Source organism: Amphiura filiformis, chromosome 17 (genome assembly GCF_039555335.1).
Source record: "Amphiura filiformis chromosome 17, Afil_fr2py, whole genome shotgun sequence".
Lineage (NCBI taxonomy): Eukaryota > Metazoa > Echinodermata > Ophiuroidea > Amphilepidida > Amphiuridae > Amphiura > Amphiura filiformis.
The window spans coordinates 16,010,797-16,034,580 of record NC_092644.1 but is presented as its reverse complement, the minus strand read 5'-3'; the positions used below and the strand labels follow the sequence as shown (position 1 = coordinate 16,034,580).

The 23,784-nt window shown below is 35.7% G+C and overlaps 1 protein-coding gene across 1 annotated transcript in view; it reads right to left on the bottom strand.

The window, feature by feature from the left end:
* Window positions 1–23,784, bottom strand: part of LOC140137003 (uncharacterized) — a 66,636-nt gene that overhangs the window by 24,667 nt on the left and 18,185 nt on the right. Inside the window, exons 2-10 of the mRNA XM_072158664.1 lie at window positions 22,273–22,385; window positions 20,790–21,307; window positions 8,354–8,407; window positions 5,516–5,569; window positions 4,643–4,696; window positions 2,989–3,042; window positions 1,864–1,917; window positions 1,258–1,311; window positions 1,084–1,128 (exon numbers count right to left, since the gene is read on the bottom strand). Of these exons, the coding sequence (XP_072014765.1) occupies window positions 1,084–1,128; window positions 1,258–1,311; window positions 1,864–1,917; window positions 2,989–3,042; window positions 4,643–4,696; window positions 5,516–5,569; window positions 8,354–8,407; window positions 20,790–21,307; window positions 22,273–22,385 (1,000 nt within the window). The remainder of the gene's footprint in view (window positions 1–1,083; window positions 1,129–1,257; window positions 1,312–1,863; window positions 1,918–2,988; window positions 3,043–4,642; window positions 4,697–5,515; window positions 5,570–8,353; window positions 8,408–20,789; window positions 21,308–22,272; window positions 22,386–23,784) is intronic.

Genomic DNA, 23,784 nt, shown 5'->3' with positions numbered 1-23,784 from the left:
TTTGGATATGCTTCGCAATAAGTACCATCACAGGTGAAAGAACTGTATCGTCAGAAAAATTAACTTTTGGGCATATTAATGTAAAAACCAAACGAAACTAAATAGTTGACGTGGTTATGGGATAAAACAGCTATGCCATACCATTTGAATTTTGACAATTGGCCGCTCCGTTTTTGAAATATAAGAAATTTACGAAAAAAACACCATGATCAGTAAGTTTCGACATTTATAAATACGCACATGACCACCTCCGAGCTGCCATAACAGCCTATAGACAGTAAGTTTCAAATTGACCTTCTACATAGGTCTTCCTATACATTTGAATGCAAAGGCGGAACAACATGAGATTGTCTATTTTGTCCAACTTTGTGATTATATTGTAAACGTTTCTGTCGTTGGATATTTTTTCCGTCAAATACTTTCAAAATGTTGTTTTTGATAACATATTACAAATTCGGAATCCCCCCATGTGTAATAATTTGCTATTCAATTAATACTTAAATTTGATGATATTTATCCTATCCTTTTCTGCATAGTGGTCAATGCATGAGGATTTGGTCACGCTTGCTGGTCTTGGAATGTCGTACCCATGGGTCACGTGCGTATTTATAAATAGGTATTCATAAATATAGTCGAAGCATACTGGTGATGAGGTGTCTGTTATCATTGATTGATATGTGGTGTTTTCGTAAATTTCATATAATTATTTTAAGAACGGAGCTGTCACTTGTCAAATTGAAAAAGGATGTCATGTATGTGATAGTTGGTTTATTCCTCATAATACATCAGCTATTTACTTATGTTTGGCTTGGGCATTAACATGATTAAAATACCCAAAATTTCTCACGGAATAGACAATGAACTGGTCTCATTCCAAGTGGCATAGCTGAGAACTCAAATGTAATATGAATGTTTGTACCCAAGATTTTAATGAATGTACAACCATATTGAGGTTAAAGTTAAAGAAGTGTGTCCTCCATCAGTTTTGAACGTTCTAGATCTTAGTGTCAGAAGATGTTCTACATGTTCAAGTTTAATTTTGACGAATGCTGAGTTATAGACAATTATTGAAATGATACTCACCGGAAGGCCTTTTGTTCCCGGTTGTCCATTTTGTCCCTTTTCACCCTAAATATAAAAACAAGAGCAACGCAAAATAAATTGGTAGGAAAAGTGAAATGAGCACAACTGAGATACTGCTTCAAGTCCGTATTATTTATAATCAAAACTACGACATGTATGTTGCTATGAACTTACCTTTGGCCCAGTTGCACCTTTTACACCCATTGGCCCAGGAACACCTGGTTCTCCCTACGAGAGAAAAAAACAAATAACATTGTGTATAAAGGAAGATTCAAAAATCTATTAAAAGAAACATTGCTATACGCTGGCGAAGTTATGTAATAACCGGATTAACTACCATAGCAATAGGTGAAAATAATTTGTGAATATACCGCTCTGCACTGGTACCTTCACGCGGTATCTCTACATTGAACCATATCATGTTGATCACTCGCACCTGTAACTGTAAGATTAGTATATTTGAAAAGACCGGTATTGTATAATTTGTATTCAATCTATGATTGCAGACATACACATGTGATGAGTGCAACCTGCTTGTAGTGCAGCGCGATATATTCAAAATTGTTTTCACCTATTGCTATGGTACATGTAGTTAATCCGATTTATTACGTCACTTCGCCAGCGTATAGTATGCCGGAATTATACCACCGTGGCCATCAACATAACAGTACATTACTACGATAGCTATATGGCTATTAAAAGCATATACTAAGTACCAAAAATGTGGAATGTAAAAGTTTGAGATGACTCTAAAGTGTTTATCCTCATCTTATAGTATACCTGAGGTCCTGATGGCGGATTTAGTCCATGTCTTCCTGGGTTACCTCGATGTCCCTGCAGAAAAAAAGCAACACCAAATACAAAAGCTTATAAAGTAAGTTAATGTCGAAGGAAGGTGTAAATTCATTTCTAATAGCTATGTATGTTAAATTATTGTTGAAAACTATGTTAAACATGATGCAGTTATGTCTACAGTAGAATTCACCACGACCTTTGCAGGCCTTAAACATGTTAAAAGCTATTAAAACAAGATAACACTCATTGAAAACAGCTCATCAGTATGTTAAATCAGATCTTCTCTGGTTAAATCCACACTACACATGTTTCAGTTTTACCTATGCCATTTGCAATGAGCTAGTATTATAGTTTCAGTTGGGTGAACGATTATAAAGCAAACGCAAGGTAACAATACTGTGTGGGCCTTTGTTTCCCAAATGAGACAATAGTCTGCAAAATGTTAACCAGCGGTACACAAGTGAGTGATAGTCAGTAAAAGATGCATTCGATTTACACAGAAAATTTGGAAGGCCGTGCCGTGCCCTTCCTTCCTAAAACATCAAAATGCGAATACTTCCAAACACCTAAATTAGCTAAAAATTTAGGACATGTTACAAAACAATATTTTCTAGAATTTCAGAGAGTACTTTATATATTGGCCGGTTTTTTTCACACAGTGACGTTAACTAGGCAATGACCTATACCTATAACATACACTGTTTGTAGAGGTCACGCGTCAATGGTGAGAGTATTGTGTATAGGAAAATGAACAGTAACTGCAGTATGATGATAAGTTTGATGATGAAGCACTTTGATGGCAAGTTGGTCTTTTTGGTCTCTTAGTATGTTAGCTGTTTGTGGAGATAACGAATAAAATAGCACAGGGTCCATTTTGATATGTGGGTGCGCCAAAGTTAGCGGGACCACCATTTTGGGGCTTTCACTGAAGTAAACAAAAAGGCCTTTTTAAAATTGTATTTTTAAAAAGTGCTGCAAAGTAAAATCGCTTCACTGAAAATCAAGGATGTTGGGCTCATAATAAATACCAAAACCATAATAATAATAATAATAATAATAATAATAATAATAATAATAATAATAATAATAAATAAAATGTAAATAATATACCTTTGCACCTGTTAATCCCGGGCGTCCTTTTCCTCCTGGTTCACCCTCGTCACCCTGGAGTGAATTGAAAATTTGCAAATAAAAGTGACTTTTTAATCGTATTGTATTCAAATGCGATAACAGACAAAGTATGCTGGCGAATAAAGCACATACATTTTAAACAATGCATATTTTTTTGTTTAAATAATTTAACTGATAGTATTCTTTACAATATATGTGATGCGATCAAGCAAAATCAGTCGGAACTCGGAAATATTAAATTTTCAGTTTCTTATTAGATATTAAAATTAATTTACAAAGCTGCATTTTGCAGAAAACCCCGTTGAAATTGGATAATCAGTTCCAAAGATATGAGAAATTAAAGAGTTTCCAAAACAAGAGAAAACAAAAGGAAATACTTCCGACTGATTTTGCTTGATCGCATCACATATGTTATTTAGGCCTACTTATTAACATTTATAGTAACAATTTTTCATTTTATAGAATATTGTAATACCTATAGTCTTGAAGTCAGTACACACATGTGCCACGTATGTTGGAATCGCCGACAAACAAATTAGAGTTTAACTTCCTTAACATACCTTTTCTCATGAAATTCTACACTGTCTAACTTGTGTTTCCAGTCAACACATTGGACTAATTAATGGATATGTTACGCAATTGTTTTAATTAATGTTCTAATTAATTACGTTTAGTTGCACATGAAACTGCAAAGATTGTAAATTGTGTTGTAAACCATGTGTCGGACGCTTTGTGCAGTTAATAGACCTTGAGAAGGTTACAAGAAATCGTTTTTATCTTGTCTAGTCGCGTATGTATTGTTCAATTAATGTAATTAATGTAATTAATTGAACAACAGTGAAAATGTGATGAGTCCATGTGTTTTTCAATAAGGAATACGGATCATGGCATAACTTAGAGTAAACATTAATGTTCAAAATAGACCATCGTTAGGTGGTTATAAAACCTGCTGATTTCAACAAAAATTCAAACCATACATCAAGTCATGATTTATTTACGGTTATTTGAAACAAAATATTAAAAATAATGGGTTTTAGGACCAAGAGTATAGTTTGTATTAGATCGCAAGCAAATTAAGAACAAAATTAGTTAACATGCAATTCAAATGTTAACAACAGGCTACAAAAAGCATGGATGTACAAACTCCATGGCTAGCCTATAAAATACCATGGACATAATATGCGTTCTCATAATGCGTTAAGCCAAAAAGAACACTCACAAAAAGTAACAAAAAGAGAACTAGGCAACTAACACCGTGCCTTCAGTGCAACTTTTCTATTCGGTGGGTTTTCGATCGCCCGTTTCTGCAATTCTCAACCGATTTCAACAAAAATGAGGTCATATAATATCAGAGCTATATGATACAGGTATTGGCTGCTGGTTTTAATTTTGACATGTTTGTCTTTTGTTATTATTATCACAATTATCTTTGAGCTGAATTCAATTCAATGAATATAATTTACTGCGAAAATAAAAAAATTGGGCATTTGTCACCATCAAACTTACACTGCTCAACGGCCAGAATACTCAATAAAATTTAAGAAACGAGGCACTTAAATTACCGCAACTAAAATTGTCTGTTCTAATAGCACACAAGTACTACAGCGTATCACATTACTTTTAAGGTACCTACCTCGTAACCGCGTTTACCCTTTTCACCTGGAAGCCCTCGCCTACCCGATGGACCCTGAGTGCAAGATAATCAAATATTATTTTCAATGAGAAAATATATGGTATTACAAATTAGAAACAAAATGTGTTCTGAATATGGAGGAGACTATATACTCCTAACTGGTCAAAATGTAAATATATATACAAGTTTATAAGCAAAACACGGAAAATGCTTTCTATACGAGCGTAGCCTAAAATTATAAATGCATTTTGTTCATGCGAGGGTCGGTCAACATGTAATGAAAGTTGACTTGTGACCCCATGGATTATTTTCGTGACATTTCAGTCTCCATGATATAAACACTCTACCTTTGTCTTTCAAACAACGGATATCCAAATGATACCACACACTTGATTAATGTAAAAGATGTTAGTATAAAGCAATGGTCTCCAGTCAAAATGAGTCGGTTTATTGAGGGAAATACTTAGTAAGAGGCTGAAATGAGGTAATGTTGTATATTTTGAATATTGAATTCATGCCATAATGCTGTTACGTAATCAAGTATGCGGTGTCATTCATATAAATGTGGTTTGATCATAAAGAAATTCCATGAACATTTTCAATGTATGGGGTGATTGGGGTCAAAGGTCAACGTTCATTACATACTAACCGACACTCGTACCTCGTACGGTCCACGAGAATATGTTTCTTTGTTCACTAAATACATTTTGTAGATATTAGATTTTTTACCATGGGACCATCCACACTATAAGAAGTATCGGTATTATATATGGGAGTCCATAGTTGCCAGTAATAATACTGTTTTGTCCCCATTTCATTTTTAACAGTGTAATACTGTAAAATTGGGGACATGTTAACAGTGCATACACTTACCGTTCGTCCTTTTTCGCCCCTTTGACCAACTTCACCAACGTAACCAGGCGGACCCTTTATGAAAAGAAAACCCGAAATGAACAGTCAAACATTTAAAAATTCAAAAATTGTAAATTTGCATGACTATTTGGAATCAGCATGAAAATGCATTAAAATGAGTAAAAACAGGCCTAGTATTGGCTCAGAGACTCTTGAGATAGCTCTTGATAAGTCAAAAGTTGAGAAATATTTCAAAATTTTGACTTTTTGTGATGAAATGACGAGCAGGCAGAGCATGTTTGTTTAAGGTACTGGAGTGTTCCTTTAATGTCATCATTCAACAACATCGACATTGCCTCCAGGTCCAAGACATGCTTGACTTTTTAAAGATTATTGTCCAAATCTTATGATATCGATGGTTTGCAGATGTGAGGTGGAGTAAGGGTTACGGACAAACCTAAGAAGTTTAAGTACCAACATGACCAAAGCTCAAAGAATTACCCGGTGTTAAAAGGGTTCGTTTTTATTATAATAAATGTAATCTCAAACAAGTGCTTTTGATCATAGAAAGTAGGTCTCTATCAATAGCGCACATGTCAAAGTTTGAATCAAAGATCACCTGTAAACGTGACTGTTCTTGATTAGGTTCTCATAACAATGACCGTGATAAGAACTTGAGCAAAGTTAGTTACAATGGAAGTGATCATGGTGATAAGTAATTAACACTTCTCTTGGTTGGTGTATGATAGTGAGAGACAGTAAATACACGAGGTATGGGTAGCAAATTAATTAATGTAACTGGTTCCGTGCGAAGATATGCCAAAGACAATTAAGCTATTAATTAAATCAACATGATCAATGTCAAGGTGGTACAGATATGGTTTAATCACAGACCCTAATGATGGTTTCGATCCTGTACGAGAGTTGAGCTTCAGGACAGTTTTGAAGTCAACTATCAACAGTTAAAAGAACCTTTACACAGATTGGCAGAAAGAATACGTTTCAGCAAGTTGCTGCCAACCACATGCTCAGTAGCTCTGGGTGTTGCGTCGGGTGTTCCGTATAAAAGAAATAATGGTTAAAGCAAAATAGTCGTCTAAAATTGCTCCTTGAACTTGAGAATGCTGCTTAAGGTATATATATTCAAAGATAAAAACCCAGGCGAACTATTCTCCTAATCTTGCACAAGCCTTACCTCATCCCAACTTAATTTATTTACCATCCTCAAACCAACTCAGCCAAACTAAATACCCTAAACCAGAAATTTTGCCCCTAAACCTCAAAACAGGAGGGAAATAGGTTTCTGCTGAAAATCAGCCACATTTTTCAATTTTGTTTTCAATATTTTTCTTGAGTGCAAAGGTTTTTCTAGAGTGTTTGAATTTTAGTCTTGCATGCAAGAGCTTTTTTCTTGCATGTTAGAAATTCGATAAATAGGTCATACTCATCATATACCAAACTAATGCTGGGACCTATTTATCAAATTTCTAACACACAAGAAAAAAAGCTCTTGCATGCAATACTAAAATTCAAACACTATAGAAAAAACGTTTGCACTCAAAAAAAAAAAATATTCAAAAATTGAAAAATGAGGCTGATTTTCAGCAGAAACCAATTTCACACATGCAAGAAAAAAGCTCTTGCACTCAAGAAAAAATGAAACATGCGAGAAATGTTTTTGTTGGTATATTCGAAATAGTGGAAAAGGTATTTTCTCTATTGTATTACCAAAAATAATAGCAATTTTGATGAAATGAGTATGAATAAAGTAAACATTAGTTACACATTCAAGCATATTAATCATGTTAATAACACTTACAATAGGTCTGGTTTTTGGATGATTTGAATTAGAGGGTTAGGTTTAGGGCAAGGTTTCTGAGTTTGTATGGTTTGGGTAAAGGTTAGTTTGGGCCGGGTTGGGTTTATATACTAGTAGTATTGCGGTAAGGATTTGGAGATGCCTGGGTTTGGGGTTGTGGTAAGGTTTGGGTGTCCTCATCAACTGCCAGTTTGATTTGTCTCGCTCTCCACCATGTCCACACGAACTCAACTGTCTGCCAATTGTAGTGTATAATGTCATTTTTAAATGGCTATTCGCTGTAGAAGTAATGATGTAACAGGATGAACTACCATAGCAATAGATGAATACAATTTTTTACTATATCGCCCTGCACTACAACGTTCACGCGGCACCTATGCATTGAACATATCATGCTGATCACTCGCACGTGTAAGATTAGTATCTTTGGAAAGAGCGGTATTGTATTCAATTATGATTGCAGACATACACAGGTGATGAGTGCACCCTGCTTGTAGTGCAGGGCGATATAGTCAAAATTGTATTCATCTATCATGATTGCTATGGTAGTTAATCTGATTTATTACGTCACTTCTACAGCGATTTGTCGCAGAAGTGATGGTGTAAAGTGTAACAGGATTAACTACCATAGCAATTGGGGAATACAATTTTTGAATATATCGCCCTGCACTGCAAGCAGGTAGCACTCATCACATGTGTATGTCTGCAATCATAGATTGAATACAATGCCGCTCTTTTCAAAGATACTTATCCTAAAGGTGTGAATGATCAGCATGATCCAGATCTTTATCCCTGTTCTTTGACATGGTTCAATACAGAGGTATCGCGTTCTAGTGCAGTGCGATATATTCTAATATTGTATTCACCTGTTGCTATGGTAGTTGATCATGTATACATCATTACTTCTACGGCCATAAACACGTTTTCAATTCCGACCTTCTCTATTTCCAATTTTTTCCCAAATGTAAATAATAGTTTAAATATGTTTCCCTGTCTTTCCTTCTTTTCTATCTATTTTCCTGTGTATATGGTGTACTTACACGTGGTCCCGGCCTTCCCGGTGCTCCGGGTGGTCCAGGTGGGCCTTGTAATCTCTGAAATAAAAAGACAACGAAAACGTTTAATAACACAACTTCTTACAATTCACAAACGCTTCACATTGGTACAATTTTGAACATTTATTTGGAACAAGCCTTTATTCTGGGACACCTTGTAAAAGGCTAAAAACTACCCCCTAAATTTACAAAACATTTTTTCGCATAACTTGCCATACGTTTTGTTGACTTGAAAAATTTAAAAACCTATGAATAGAGGAAACATTTATATACCCTCCCAAAGTTCTTCCCTCTCAAAATCATTTTCTTTGGCCAAAAAAATATCACGTTTTCCAAAAATGACGCTTTCAGAAAAAGTTGCATTTTTCAACATTCTGTGCATGTAATGTACAAAAACGTTCTCGATATCAACGTAATCAATGTTTTGATTGATTTAATTGCTTGTTTGTTTTCTTTAAATTTACGTGTCCGATAATGACATTTCATTGACATAAATTAGCACAGCTTTTTAACAAGAATAGACCACCTTTTCATCTCTGAAGGAGGTTTCACTGTATTAGACCCATTCCATGTCAACTCCAGGGATGTGCACCGCAGCACCTCTTCAATTTTTTTCTTTTTCTGTGTGGTGGTAGATATTGATGAGAAAGTACAATCCCGAAAATTTGAGCTTCATACTCCATTTCGTTTTCCCGTGGCATCGATTTGAAATTTAGGGGGGTCAGCATAAAAAATGTGTCGCAACGCGAAAGACGACGTTTGGAGGTCCATAAATGTATAAAGGGAACCCTTTACAACTGTGAAAAGTATGTATCCTGGGGTACTTATTTGTGTAGAATTCAAATCTGGCATCAGAAAACTTGTAACTTCTTTACTTTAAAAGATATAGGGCCCTGAAAATGCAACTTCGTCCATCCAGGACCAACTTTGGGGGTCAGAACTCCAAAAGTAAAAATTATTTTCTTGTCCATTTTTTTGCCAGTCAGAGCCCTTTGGTAGGACATTACTCTTATCCAATATTGAGCCTATTCGAATAATTTTAGCTGAGATATTACCCATGCGAAACCCCGCGGGGGCTTTGAGACGAACCACATGTACAAAGGAAAATAAACCAATTAAATCAATCCTAATATTGATATCGAGAACGTTATGTACATTTAATGTATGGGATGTTGAAAAGTGCATCTTTTTCATAAAGCATTTTTTAGGAAAATGTGATTGTTTTTGACCAAAAAAAAATGTTTTTGAAAAACTTTGGGAGGGTAGCAAAACGATTCTTCTATTCACAGCTTTTAAATTTTTCAAATCAACAAAATGTATGTCAAGTTATGCAAAGAATTGTTTTGTATTTTTTTTTTTTTTTTTTGAGGTGGGGGGGGGTATTTTTTTTAACTCTCTATATAACCCAGTATCTCATTTATGTATATGTATTAAATTTAAAATTTAAAGAACAGGCATAGCAATACTGCCTACTCTCCTTATTTACTCGAGAGGGCATAATTTTTATACAGGATATATAGCTAGGTCTACTTGATATATACAAATATACACATACGAAGTGAACTTCAGATAACATCATAAATAGCATTAATGTCGCTGAACTTGACTCCTTGACATGTACCTTGGGAAATCCCCGTGCATGTGGAGGCAAAAGCATAGGTCGTGGCGTACTGAACATTCCTCAACTTTGTACGTAGCACGAACATTTTTTTTTTTTTTTAAATGCATTTCTCTCATGCATGCATTGAAATATTTTCATGATTGATATTACATTTTAATATCACAAATGCGTCACTTGGGAAAACGGGGTACATGAGCTGCATCTGAACATTATATGATTTGAACAGGTCAGACGAATTGAAAAGGTTCAACCATCCAAAAGCTGCCGTACGCAGATCATGACGCTAGCTTAATGCCCAGATTATTGCCGAGAAAAGAAAGAGGAGGAGGGGCTTTTTATTTTTATTTATTTTTTAAATAAAAAAAATAGGTGTAAACACCCATATGGGTATTGGCGTATAGAACAAATCCTGAAAAAGGGCCTTTTTAATTTTATTATTCTAGGTAGATAAGCCCCCCCCCCCTCTATTGATCACAGAACCTTCCAGAAGTGTTTCTTATATCTTTAGCAAGGTTTTAGAAAGTATCCCAACTTCCTAGACATCTTTCTTCAACTACATTAAAAAAAGCGGGGACGAGTCGGAGGGGTGCATGACCTAGCAGTGTTTGCACTCAAATAATATAACAAATAAAGCTGACACACAAGAGGAATTGTATGTGTTCTATAAAAGAGATTACAAGGTGTCATTTTCGCCCCATGTGCACGATTTTTCTCGGGAAGGGGAAACTTTTGGTTTAATATGTTAAAGGCCCATTCAGTGATTTGCTCATCCGGAGGTTCGTCGATTTTGGCACCTGTATGTGCTAACATAGCCTGCTAGTGGTACAGCCGGAAGCGGTGTATTAAAGACAAAATAAGACATTTTACACGAAGCTAAACTAACTAATGGGGCTTCAACTTTGTCAATACTGCTGTTCCCCTCGTTGTTTGCCATTTTTTTTCATTAAAAAAATACCTTGTGACAATTATTATAATAACGTATCCTTTTAAGCAATTACATCTATTTTTTTACACTCTCACTGTGATCACTGAATGGACCTTTAATATTGGCCTTATCTCAAAAACCTATCATGTTTAATCATGTATTGGGTATTTACGCTAAATATTACATCGATAGCAGAATGACAAGTTAAAAAGATCTAAACACTAAAATATAAAATGCTAACAAAAAAATGTTGATAATAAAAACATAGAAAGCTAACGAAAGCAAAGTTGATCATAATATAACGTAAAGCAGCAAATGGCGAGTTAATATCGCATTTTGAACATGAACTTGCCATATGTACTAATAAAACAGGCGTACCCTCATACTTGGTATACTACTTTCCATATGGACCTTCTAATAACAGGGACTTCCAGTGGTATTTTCACATCTTTCACCAACATGTTTAAAATACGTTCGTATGTACTCTATAGGCATATAGCAAAAACAGCTCCAAGGAAAAGTTGCTTAAAGAGCCGATAAATTGGCTTACTGAAAGGTGTCTTGCTCAGAGTTCAATTTTATTGTTTGCAATTTATTTAGCACCCCCCCCACACACACACACACCAACACACCCCGGAGATGTAGCATTCCTACTTTTTCTTGCTTACAGAAGAAATTTAAAAGCTATCATTTGTCATTTAATTTTGATCAAAGTATTAAATTTATTACCATTTACACGCGTTAAAAATAGTGTGAAAGCCCCTACTCCACAACGCAGGGCGATGCGATGCTGCGATGCTTTTAAAACCTAGAGATGCCAATGAATGGGTAGATAAAAATGAAATGGGGAAAATTGCGGGCGGAGTCTCGCGCCTCACAGTCGGGGGCCCAAGGGCCCGCTTAAGGGTTCCTGGTGGGGTCCAGGAGCAACGCATCGGAGGGGGTCCATGGGGCGAAGCCCCTTTCAAATTAAAGCTTTACTAAAAAAATGACCAGGGCTTCGCCATCTGCGGCTGCTTATCAGAAAAGCAAGCCGCGGAAACTAAGTACACGAGACCCTAAATTTCTTGTTATTCATGGTTGGAACCAGAGAAAATCTGCTATTAAAATAATAAATAAAAATTCTGAGGTTTTTTTTCAAAGCTGGATAAAGTTGTACATTTTAATTACTGTTGCTTCTATTGAACAGCCAGGGACATATTGAATTAACGTGCATTGCTAGCTGTTCAGTAGAAACAAAAGTAATTAAAATGAACATCTTTATCCAGCTTTGAAAGTAAAACCTCAGAATTTTAGGGTTTTTTTAATAGCAGTTTTTCTCTGGTGCCAACCTTGAATAACAAGAAATTTAGGGTCTATAACTTAAAAAATAATAAAAATTTAAAAGTATTTGAAAAAAAAAAAAAAATCAGAATTACAAAAAAACCAAAAAAAAAAACATGGAAAATTGGCATCTCTGAACAAAGAAGTTCCCCGGATTTTGGGCGCCAAACTGACCAATTCAGAATCGATTCTGCGCCCCTCCAAGCGATGAAAGTAAAAATTTCGCCACGCGCATTGCAGCACAATATAATCATTTTAACCTATTGTGCAAATTTTCTCGCCATCCAAGCGCAAAATCACTTTAACCTATTGTGCAAATATTCTCGCCCTCCAAGCGCAAGTGTTTCAAGACTTGAGAAGGGGCGCAATTATGTATCCTTAGCCATGGGCACCACAACCCCAAACTACGCCACTAATGACATCAATGCATTATGAAGAAGTATAATACGCTTTTTTTATTTAGTTAAATGACAAAAAATTCAAATAAATTTGTGATTCTTGCCATCCCTCTCGCCATCACATTGGATTTGCAAAAGGTACACCAGAAAGACGTCATTCATTCCTCCTTCATTTATTCTCAATGTACTCTAAACCTAAATTTAAAACATGGCAATGTATTTGCCTTGGATAAAACGAAAACACCTGGTGACCAGGTTCTTTCAAAGGTTGAACCATTTTCCGGTATGGTGTAGAATACCACCCACCTAAATAAAGTACAATTTCAGCTAGTGTTTCGAACATTCAATATGTGCCTATTATACTAAAATTGAATGCATGCCTTACGTTATTTCTTGCAAATTGTCTTCAAGATTAAAACACAACAACAACAACAACAACAACAAAACAACAAAATAAACACACACACACCCCAGCATATCATCACCAAGACAGCTGAACTATAATTTTGAAAATTCAAAACCCCGAAGTTATTTTATCATTATTATCGCCTGGTTACATTATGAACATGATTTCAGACACATATAATATCCTTATGTTCATTGTCTTAATATTTGTAAACAAATGGAAGTCACACATGGTCTCCAGATTCTATTAAGTGCTACCATGGTGCTACCATAATAGCGTAAGTGTTAACCTCTAGACCTATTCAAACTGGTCAGAAGCTACCAGAAAGACCACAGACTGTGTTCTTGTATCGTTCACTCCTCTCGCTAATGTAACAATAGGTTCAAGTTACATAGGAGCAATTGAGAAAAGGTTCAAACCTAATTTTTAAATATGGCACCCGGCGAGCACCTTGACACACGTGTTGCCCATTACCATGATTACTTCAGCACTGTACTTATTACGACCATAAAGTATTAATTAGGTTAATTTGAATAATGGGTATAATGGAGAAATTATCGCATTTTCAAGTTCAGCTGTGTCTGGTGACCGTTTGGGTAAATCGGTCTTAATTCTCCATAGGTTACTGGTCGGGTTGATTAGTGCAAATTTTACGTTGCTGCTATCTACTGAAGATAGCGGATATCGTCTGCGTTGGATAACATTGCTCAATTTCTTCCTTTTCTGATAACGATGGCGTAATATATATATAGGATATATCAGTTATGTAATCTACATAGCGTTACATAAAAAGTTATTTATTGCAATTTTGCACAATTATGTTACATGCAATAGATACTTTATATTTTGCAGGGTAGTTCGTGAATTTTGTTTATTCATAAAAACAAACTTTCTAGTTGAAATTCAGTTCAACGCGAATAATTTGATCAACATCCTACTGGTCCTAAAGCGTTTACAATTATAGTTTTAACCTTGACTTTCAAACTTTGTACAAATTTATCTACAAAGGAGTATCTAAGCAATGTTATAAAATACCAGCCGTGTTTCACATGAAAATGTTGAATCTAAAAATATCTTTCGGTGGACGTGAAGGTGACGTGATGTTATGAGACAAAAAATCAGTAGTATTTGAAACAAAAAAATGTTACTGTCTCATTACAAATGCACAGTCTGTCCCAATAAAAACAGTGCTACCGAAGTGACTGATTTGCTAATATAGAAGTTTTGATCTGGTTGATTTTATATGAATTTTGTCCTTTTAACTAATTTGCTAATATATCAGCTTTCCAATACTTTATAAATACTTTAGTAGCAAAATTAGGTGTTATCGTATGTCATTTTAAACTAAATCATCCAAAATCATTTGGTATTCGTTGGGTGTTATGCACAAGAGTGCCGTCAACAACAAGACAATAAGAAACATTTTCTGCAACGAATGCTAATCCCAAATTTGGCACACAATTAACCCGTTTTGGAATGGTCATTCACAAAGGGGGTAGTTTTGGGGTTTTTTTTATTTGACATGTTTACTTAACACCTAGTTCAATATGTCAATGACCGACACGCTCTGATTATTATCTGAATCCCTCCACCTGTCCTATCCATGAAAAGTGTCTCAGCCCCAGCCAGTTTGTGCTCCTTGACAAAGGAGCACAAACTGGCTTCGAGCGCCTTTTGGCGTATTCACTTGCTAAGTGTGTTGGCGCAGGTGGCGTAAAATGCAACATGATTTTGATGATTTGAAAATCATGAAGTTCGAGGATGTACAGTACCACAGTGGTACAGTACTGTAATAAAAACTTGGATTTATGCAAACTAGAAATGTGGTCAAAGACCAACACAGACAAGTAGGGCAAGGTTGCCGTCTGACGTGGCTTAAAGTTATGTAGCAATAAAATTAATGCAGGTATTCAAGACAACAGGTGTAAGAATTGATCATAAATCAACTATTGCTCCCTTGAGCTAAAAATGGTCTCTTTCCAACCAGGGAAGTGCAAGTGCCCACAATAATAGCCTATGCCACAATAGCTAAAGATTTGACAATTCTTACGATTTGACTTGAAGTTGTGCAGTATTATGCGATGTCAGGTATAAATGTACTTAACTGTGCCCTGTTAGATGAAAAATTAGCAATTTTGATCCGACTTGTGCATCGTAGTCTGGAATAAAAATGGGACTTTAGCCAATGCAGAGTTTCTGTCTGCAACACGCAATTTGAATGTTTTCATGCCATGATTACTGATGTTTTGTCAACTTTTCCAATGAGAAAGTGACCTGATGAGTCCTCGCGAACACCTAACCTTACAACAACAACAACAACAACAACAAAAATAACACAACAACAAATACAACATAACACCTTATTGTTTGATCAACTCGTACAATGTATATCGGCGGGAATTTTTAGGTTCTTACCACTATGCCGCAAAGTATACCCACGTTAAGAGTGACATAGTTGACCTACCCGGTCTATGTTGTGCGTGAAACAACATATAGAACTTGAATGAATAATTACCTAGCTGGGGGGTTTACACCCCCCAGCTAGGTATTGTAATCGTTCGGGTTCTTCCGCTGGCAACAAACCACTGTAATCTTCCCGTTTTCTTCCGCTGGCAACTAAGTGAAAATGCACATGTTTTTTTGTTACCCTTTGAGTATGAAACCCTGACTTGATGCTATGTAAGAATTATTTGACTAGTGAAGATATGGTTTGGTCTTTTTGAATCATTGTTTTTCTAAAGGAATGAATGTGTTTGTTAGTTTGTTACTGTAATTTGTTATTTAACCTAAGGCACTTAATTAGTTGAAAAGGTAATTAATGACCTGTTGTTTCTGCAAGCCCAGGGAATATATGTGTGGGAGGATTGATGGCTAATATGATTTTGGATGTAGTTAGTTGGAATTGAAAGGTTGTTGCAGAAAACTTGGATAATAGTGACAGTAGTTTGTGTAGGAAGCAATAGTTGAAATAATGGCATATGGGCACATGAACAAAGTGAATAACTTTAGGTGATTGCAATGCCAAAGGTTTTCTTTAAGGTTGAATGTCAATGCAGTGGAAATAAGCAGTAATGGCATATTTATATAGGTTTTTTTAATAGAAATTTGATTTTTGATATGAACCATGCAGGTGTGTTAAAGGCACTCCTTAACAGTAATTGTAGTATAAATTTATGGGTTTAATATTATGTTTACTATTAAAAGTACTAGTATTAGGCTCTGGCTTATCTTTTGATTTTGATTTTGCACCCGTATTTTACAGACTTTGGTGGTATGTTTGGAAACAGGGGATTAATGAGCCAGGCTTTAAAATGTTTAGCATTTATTTCTGTATGGTTATGTCCGACCTCTTTCTTTGTATTAATGAAAGTGTTCTCTGGCCTCTTTCTTTGTAATGAATGTGTTTTTGGCTTGATTAGTAATTCCAATGTTAGTACTGGTATATGAAACTATCAGATGTGTTTCCTTTGCAGTAGGAACTTTAATTCTTTCAGTGCCATTATCATGGCATATTTACAGGCTCTATGTTTTGCTTAAGTAAATGATTGTTGGGGATTTTCTTGTCTTCTGATGTTAGGTTTTTTTGTTTTATACTTATATCTTAGAGTATGTATCTTATTTTGTTTGATTAAAAACATCTTGCATTAATATATATTTGAATCCCAGTTCCTATTAAATTTGTGTGGTTTAAAACATTAACAATTGGTGTTCTTGTATTTTACAGGGAAATTAAACATGGTTTAAGATTATGCGCAACACAAAAATAGCTTGCAAATGGAATAGACCTACATGAATGCGGGACATGAATTCATTTGTTTTCCCTACCTTTTTTTGTTTGTTTATGAAGTTGGGGAAAATAGTATAAAAGCCTTTAAAAGTCTAGTAATTGGTAACTGTAAAAGAAGTACCTTCATGATACCTCCGAGTCCACTGGGTATTATACTGTGCGTGCGCGGCAGCACTATTGTGGTGCCACATTACATTTGATGTAGTATATATGTCATGGACTGTAACATTTGAGCTGTTTAAGGGGTCAATGGGTCAGGGTATACAAGTAATATTGTAAATAATTTTTATTGCACAACCTTATGCCCTACAACAAGTTAACTGCATTTCTAAAAGGTTTCAGTGTTAGATGAATTGGTCACTGCATCGTGGTATGATAAAATTCCTTCTATAATCTGTGGATAAATGTTTATAATCTGTGAGTTAATGGATCATGGTTATCACCCATTTGCTGTTTTCTGTAATCATGGTGATCTTGAATGAGAAATACTAGCTAGTACTAACAAGGTAAGACTGATCATAGTTTAATTAATTTAATTCTATAGTGATAGTTACAGGACTATTCATGGGTATTGGAATAATTCTGGTAGACCCTGCGCACAAGTATAACCCTAACCCTAAGCAACCCCAATTATAACCCTAACCCTAATCCTCACCGTTTATAAACCTAACCCTAATCCTAACCCTAATTTAAATTTAAATTATAAGGGGCTGTCATTTTCTTTGGAAGGGGGTCATGAATATACTGGGGAGTGGGGGTCATAGAATTTTAGACCAATTATAGGGGGTTATAATTTTTCAACACCCAAAATAGGGGGTATAGAATTATTAAGGGCTGGTGACTCAAACTTTTCGCGCGCTGTGCATGTATTCTTGCACACAATCTTTCATTATATAATGCAGATATTTTGCGCATATAGCGCGCCTTCCTTACACACACAATTAAATTTTAACGCACTCCACACACTTTCTTTGCTCTAAAGTTTTGATGCGCTCCTCGCCTTTGTTCCGGCAATGAATAATTTGTCTTGAGTGTGTGTAGGTGGAAGTGGGGGGGGGGGGTCATAAAAAATTTCGACCCAACATAGGGGGGGGGGGCCTAAAAAAAATGTGCCCGCAATAGGAGGGTCATAAAAATTTTTACTCCGGTCACCGACCCCCCACCCGACGAAGAAAATGACATCCTCTAACCAAACCCTAAAACACAGGGTGCACAGGGTAAACCAGAATTATACCTGGGTAATAATAATAATTCCTATTCATGTTTTAGTCCAAGACACAATCCCAGCAAACACAAAATGTTTTCGACATCATTCACAAAAGGTTATAAAAGGTTGTCAGAAAACGTTTAAATGTCGGGTTATATAAAGGGTATATTAAGGTTATAAAACGTTTTCATAACCTTAAAAAACATTTTATGATATTCTACTGCTCAGCAAACAAAAAAAAAAAAAAAAAAACATTTAAATGTCGGGTTATATAAAGGGTATAAAAACATTTTAATAACATTCCAAAAACATTCTTGAAAACTTGATACAAAACATTCTAAACAGAATGTTATTTTGGGGTTGAAAAAATATTTTGCGAAAAATGTTTGCCCAAAATATTTTCAAAAACGTTTTAAAAACATTTTCATGACCTTTATATAACCCGACATTTAAATGTTATTGAAAGGTTTTGAAAAAAACATTTGAAGAACATTTTGTGTTTCCTGGGTTCAAATATTTTAACATAATGTTATTTTAGTATTGACACAATATTTGGCAAAAATGTTTGCAAAAATAGTTTACAATAACATTTTTTGAAAACATTTAAAAATATTGTTGTAGTGTGTTTTCATACAAAACGTTTTAAAACGTTATCATGACCTTTATATAACCCGACATTTTAATGTTATTAAAACGTTTTTACCTAAACCAAAAGCCAAAATATAACTTATTTAAAACGTTTTTAAAACGTTTTTGTGTTTGCTGGGATGTTTATCATCACCGTTCAACATCTTTATTACCACTCCCGTTTACTAACTGCTCCTGTTTACTCTACTACATTGTAGCTCCGCTAGTTTTGAATAAAATAAACCCACTATCTGTGGTCATCTTGTGACTCCCTACATTTTGGTCATCAAAAGTATTATGCCCCCCCGTATTTTTCTTTCCGAAAATTTATGACCCCCTGTATATTTGGGATCCTCCTTCCAAAGAAAATAATAGCCCCTAAGGGGTATTTATGGGGCTCAAACTCAGTGACAACAAACCTCACAACCAGGGGACATTTTGCAGGGGTCATGTCAAATCTTAGAATTGCTGCATTTTCTGGCAATATGTAGGGGGTACGGAGCTCAAACTCAGTGACAATAAACTTGATGAGAAGAGTAACATTTTGGAATATTTTGCATGGATCAGGTCCAAGGTCAGCTGGGGTCAAATCTTCGAAATTCAATATCTGGACATCTGTAAGGGTACGGGGCTCAATCTCGGCGACAACCTCATGACCAGGGGAACATGTTGGAACATTTTGCAGGGGGCAGGTCAAAGGTCAGCTGGGGTCAAATCTTCGAATTTCAATATCTGGACATCTGTGAGGGGTACAGGGCTCAATCTCGGTGACAACCTCATGACCTGGGGAACATATTGGAACATTTTGCACGGGTCAGCTCAAAAGACATCATTCTGGGGCCAAATCTTAGAATTGCGTTATCTGGACATCTGTAAGAGGTACAGGGCTCAAACTCGGTGACAACTCATGACCAGGGGTGAATTATGGAACATCTTGCAGGTGTCTGGTCAAAGGTCATCTGGGTCAAATCTTAGAATTGCATTTTCTGGACATCTGTGAGGAGTACAGGACTCAAAACTCGGTGACAACAAACCTCATCACAGGGGAACATTTTTGGAACATTTTGCAGGGGTCAGATACCTCCACAACACCAACATGCCCCAGCTAGGTTTGTGGTCTATGACCACCATTTGCCTCTAGTTGATGCTGTTTCTGGCGAGATGCCGCAAGACCATTCTCGAAATAAAATATATAGCCTTGATATTTATCCGCGATGTTATAAGGCCCGCCGATTACGAGCTGCTGATCAAACTATAACCCATCCCAACCCTTGCCCTAAATGTTAAATTCCAAACCAACAAAGACTAACTAACAATTTACCCTAACCCAGAAACCTTGCGATTTATAACTCCAAAACAGGATGATATTGATATCACCTGAACATCGGACCTGTTTTAGCGTTACTATGCCTCATAACATCCAACTTGCTATTGTAATTGCTTATGAAAATAAAGGAGAACAAAACAATCTTCGTTAATATTTTTGAATGGTTTTCTTGAGCTTTTTTCTTGAGTCTGAATTTTTGTTTTGCATGCAAGAGCTTTTTTCTTGCATGTTAGAAATTTGATAAATAGGTCATGATATGCAAAATTATTGCCTGGACTTATTTATCAAATTTCCAACACATATTAAAAAAAGCTTTGACGCAGGACAAACATTCAAATATACAAGAAAAATGCCCTTACACTCAAAAACGTTTTAAAAATGTATGCAAGAAATGGTTTTTGTTATTTCCAAATGTGTTTGAAATATTCTTCTTTATTTCAATTGCAATAACAAAAGTAAATTGTGCTGAATATAGTAATTAAAACATCAGTAACACATACATTATAAATAGTTCTGATTTTCCGAAATTAATTTCCCCCGGTTTTGGGGTTAATCGCAAGGGCTCTGGGTTCGGGTAAAGGTTAGTTGGTCTGAGATGGGTTTGTATTGTTAGGGAAGATTGGGGATGGTTTAGGGTTTGCGTAAGGTTGGAACACAAATAAATGCAAAACAAAGGAAGATTTTTCCAGTTCGGTATCGGTACTGATTATGTTGATAATTACATTGCATGAAATTGTTGGAGCACTGTTCCTTAAAACAGGCTCATATCGCTTTTACTTTGACATAATTATCAAACTTACCCATTGTCTAATAGGACCTTTTTCAGACATTTGAACAACCGGGAAAGCACTATGCGTCATCAAATAATGTCCAACATCAGAATCCATTGTTCCTGGAGGAAGCTGTTCTCGCCATGCTGATTCCGCTAACTTCATTAATTGAAATTGAATAGAAGCACTACCATTTCCACTTTTTGTAGAATTAGATAAATTTTGATAATTATTTACACCCTGAGAGCCTGGACGGCCATAGTTTGAAGTTCTACTTCCTGATCCCTCATTGTCACCAATTATATCAAATAAGGATCCATGATCATATACATCATATTCATATATAGTGTCTGCTACCATCGTTGTAACATCTAAAATCATTTCTGTATAGAAATATTCCTCTGCTGCCTTCGTAGGTAAAGGTGTTACATAATCTTTTTTAAGTTCTCTCGATTCTCTTGAATAGTCCCTTGGTGGTGACGACGAGTATCTGTGAAGTTCTGTTGCATCTGGACTAATTGTTGAAGCTGCTGTTAATGTTGGAGCATCTGAAATAAGGGAAAGAGATCGCTTTACAAAACATTCATACACATACGTTTTGAAAATCGTGCGAACATCTATATAATGTGCTTGTTACGTGCTCGTTGTGAACTATTTCAGTACGCGCTATTTTGTGAGCTAAGCTATTTTGTGAGCTAGTTATGTGCTATTACGACCACTTTATTGATCAAGCGCGAGCGCGTACGTATTAGGAACGCTTGCAGTTAGCTCGAGTGAGCCCCACTTGACATGCTTGCAACGAGCTCGTACAAGATTGCACAAGCATGCATATGTGAGCGCGCAAAAGCAGAAGAAGAAGGAAAAGGATAGTAAGAACTAGAGCTGCTGTGCTTAAAGAAACACGAATATTCGGTGGTGGCTGATGATCTTTAACATCAACCAGTTAACAACATTACGTGTAGATTTATGTTTGAGCCACTGCCTCTTGTAAACAATTTTGGTAGTTATAGAATTTGATTTGGACAAATGACCCCTGATGACATTTGACCCGAACAATCTTAACAATGTTTTTATTTCAGTCAGTATTCGGACCAATTTTGGTAACCATAGTAAGTCTCGTGATTTTCTGCTAGTTGACAATTCATACTATTCTGTTGGCTAAGATATCCTCTGCAGATTCAGAAGTACAGAATATTAACAAGGGGATGCGTACATGTGGATCAGTCCATATCAAATCAACAGGATTTTCAGCAAGTTCCACATTGACCCTCTTGGAATTGGCTGATTTGCTCATGATGTGTTCCCAATATGCCAAAATGAAGAAATCCGGCGAAAAAAAATCACAAATATTTTGGTTGCTAAGGAACAGCCCCACCTAGCAACCATCAAAACTGCACATGGACCTTTTTCCCCTTCAATATTTAGGGGTCATATTGTCACATAAATTAATGAAAGGAAGACACTGTTGTTTTGTATTTGTAACAATTATGTTTGAATACATTAACACTCTTACCTGTTGCATATTTTATTTCATCATCTCTTATAACTGAAACATTGACCGGTTGAATCCATATCAACACGGCTAAAAGAGGTAGATATTTTATCCTCGTCATCATCCCCTTGTCCCTGCAATAAATTGTAAAGAAAATTAAAACATTTTTATACTAAATATAGAGTACTGAAATTCCTGAAATTGAGGCGGGAGGGGACGGGAACCAAAACATACATTTTTCAGCCGAAATGGAAAATGAAGCACACCACTAACATGATGCCTTGCATATTAGATTAATAGTAATCCACAGAATATTTTTACGGCGTGCTTAAGACACAGTCTGTGTTTACTCAACACGGTTTAGTGCATAGCATCATAAGAGCTGTGTGAGATCTAGTGGAAAATAGGCATCTGTGATTGGTTTTTGCCAAAACCTCAAGTGTTCCCTTCGTCCAACAGCCTATTCCAGAAAATAGATGCATACCTCCTATAGGAGTTCGGATTTGGGAGCTCATTTTGGACATTTTTGTGATTTTTCCTTTATTTAATTGGATTTCCAAGCTTTTTCAAGTGACTGACATTGGCAACTGGAATTCCAGTCGTTTTCAGAAAGCAGACTTGAAAATCCAGACATTTCTTTGATTGAAAATTTACTCCTCCATAGTGGGTGTCCATTTATTTTCTGGAATAGCCCAATCAGAAAATTGTTTATATCGAACGAAAGCTTACACTTCCCCCTAAAAATACTTTTTTTCATTACATCAACAGATGACGCAATTCAATGTTTATAACAAGACGAATGTGGTTGAAAACGACCTATCAAAGCACAATTTTTACCAAAAAGTAGGTGTTCCATACAATGTTTTTCAAATGTTATGTCATTAAATGAAAGACCACATTTATATTATTCATATACTAGCTTCATTTCAATGAGTAATGGTCAATTCTCTTTAAATTACAAAAAATTTCTATTTTCGCCTGTTTTGTCATAATTTTAATTCAATGAACTATGACTTTGCTAAAGAGCGCTTACAAATTGATAGCCCCCCAATATTTTGCTAGAGGGATGGTCCATACAATCATACCCCATCCCTGCGGGTTTATGACCAAATTAACTTCTTATTTGGCCATGTTAGCCTAAAAGTGACCTTTTTTGCGCTTCGCGCAAATAAATTCCAATTTTGCACCATATTTCATCAGTTTAGCTGGTGCTGGATTTACTATATTTCATGAAAAATGTGTTTGAAGGTTTTATATTCTCAGATTTATTTTAGTGACATTTTATTATAAGAGTTTTTGTAGGCTAATCCATAAATTTGCAATGTGCACAATATTAAACCCAGACACTGGAATCCACAACATGCTCATCTTTCAGCCTCGGGGCACATTTCTTTAACCTAATATGTTTGTACATTCATTAAGTGAGCTTTAAACATTTGGGTACAAAAACTCATACTCTGCAAATTGAGGTCAACCTTTGTACTATGCTTGCTTCATTGAGGTTATTGAACTATGCCATTGGGATGAGGCCAT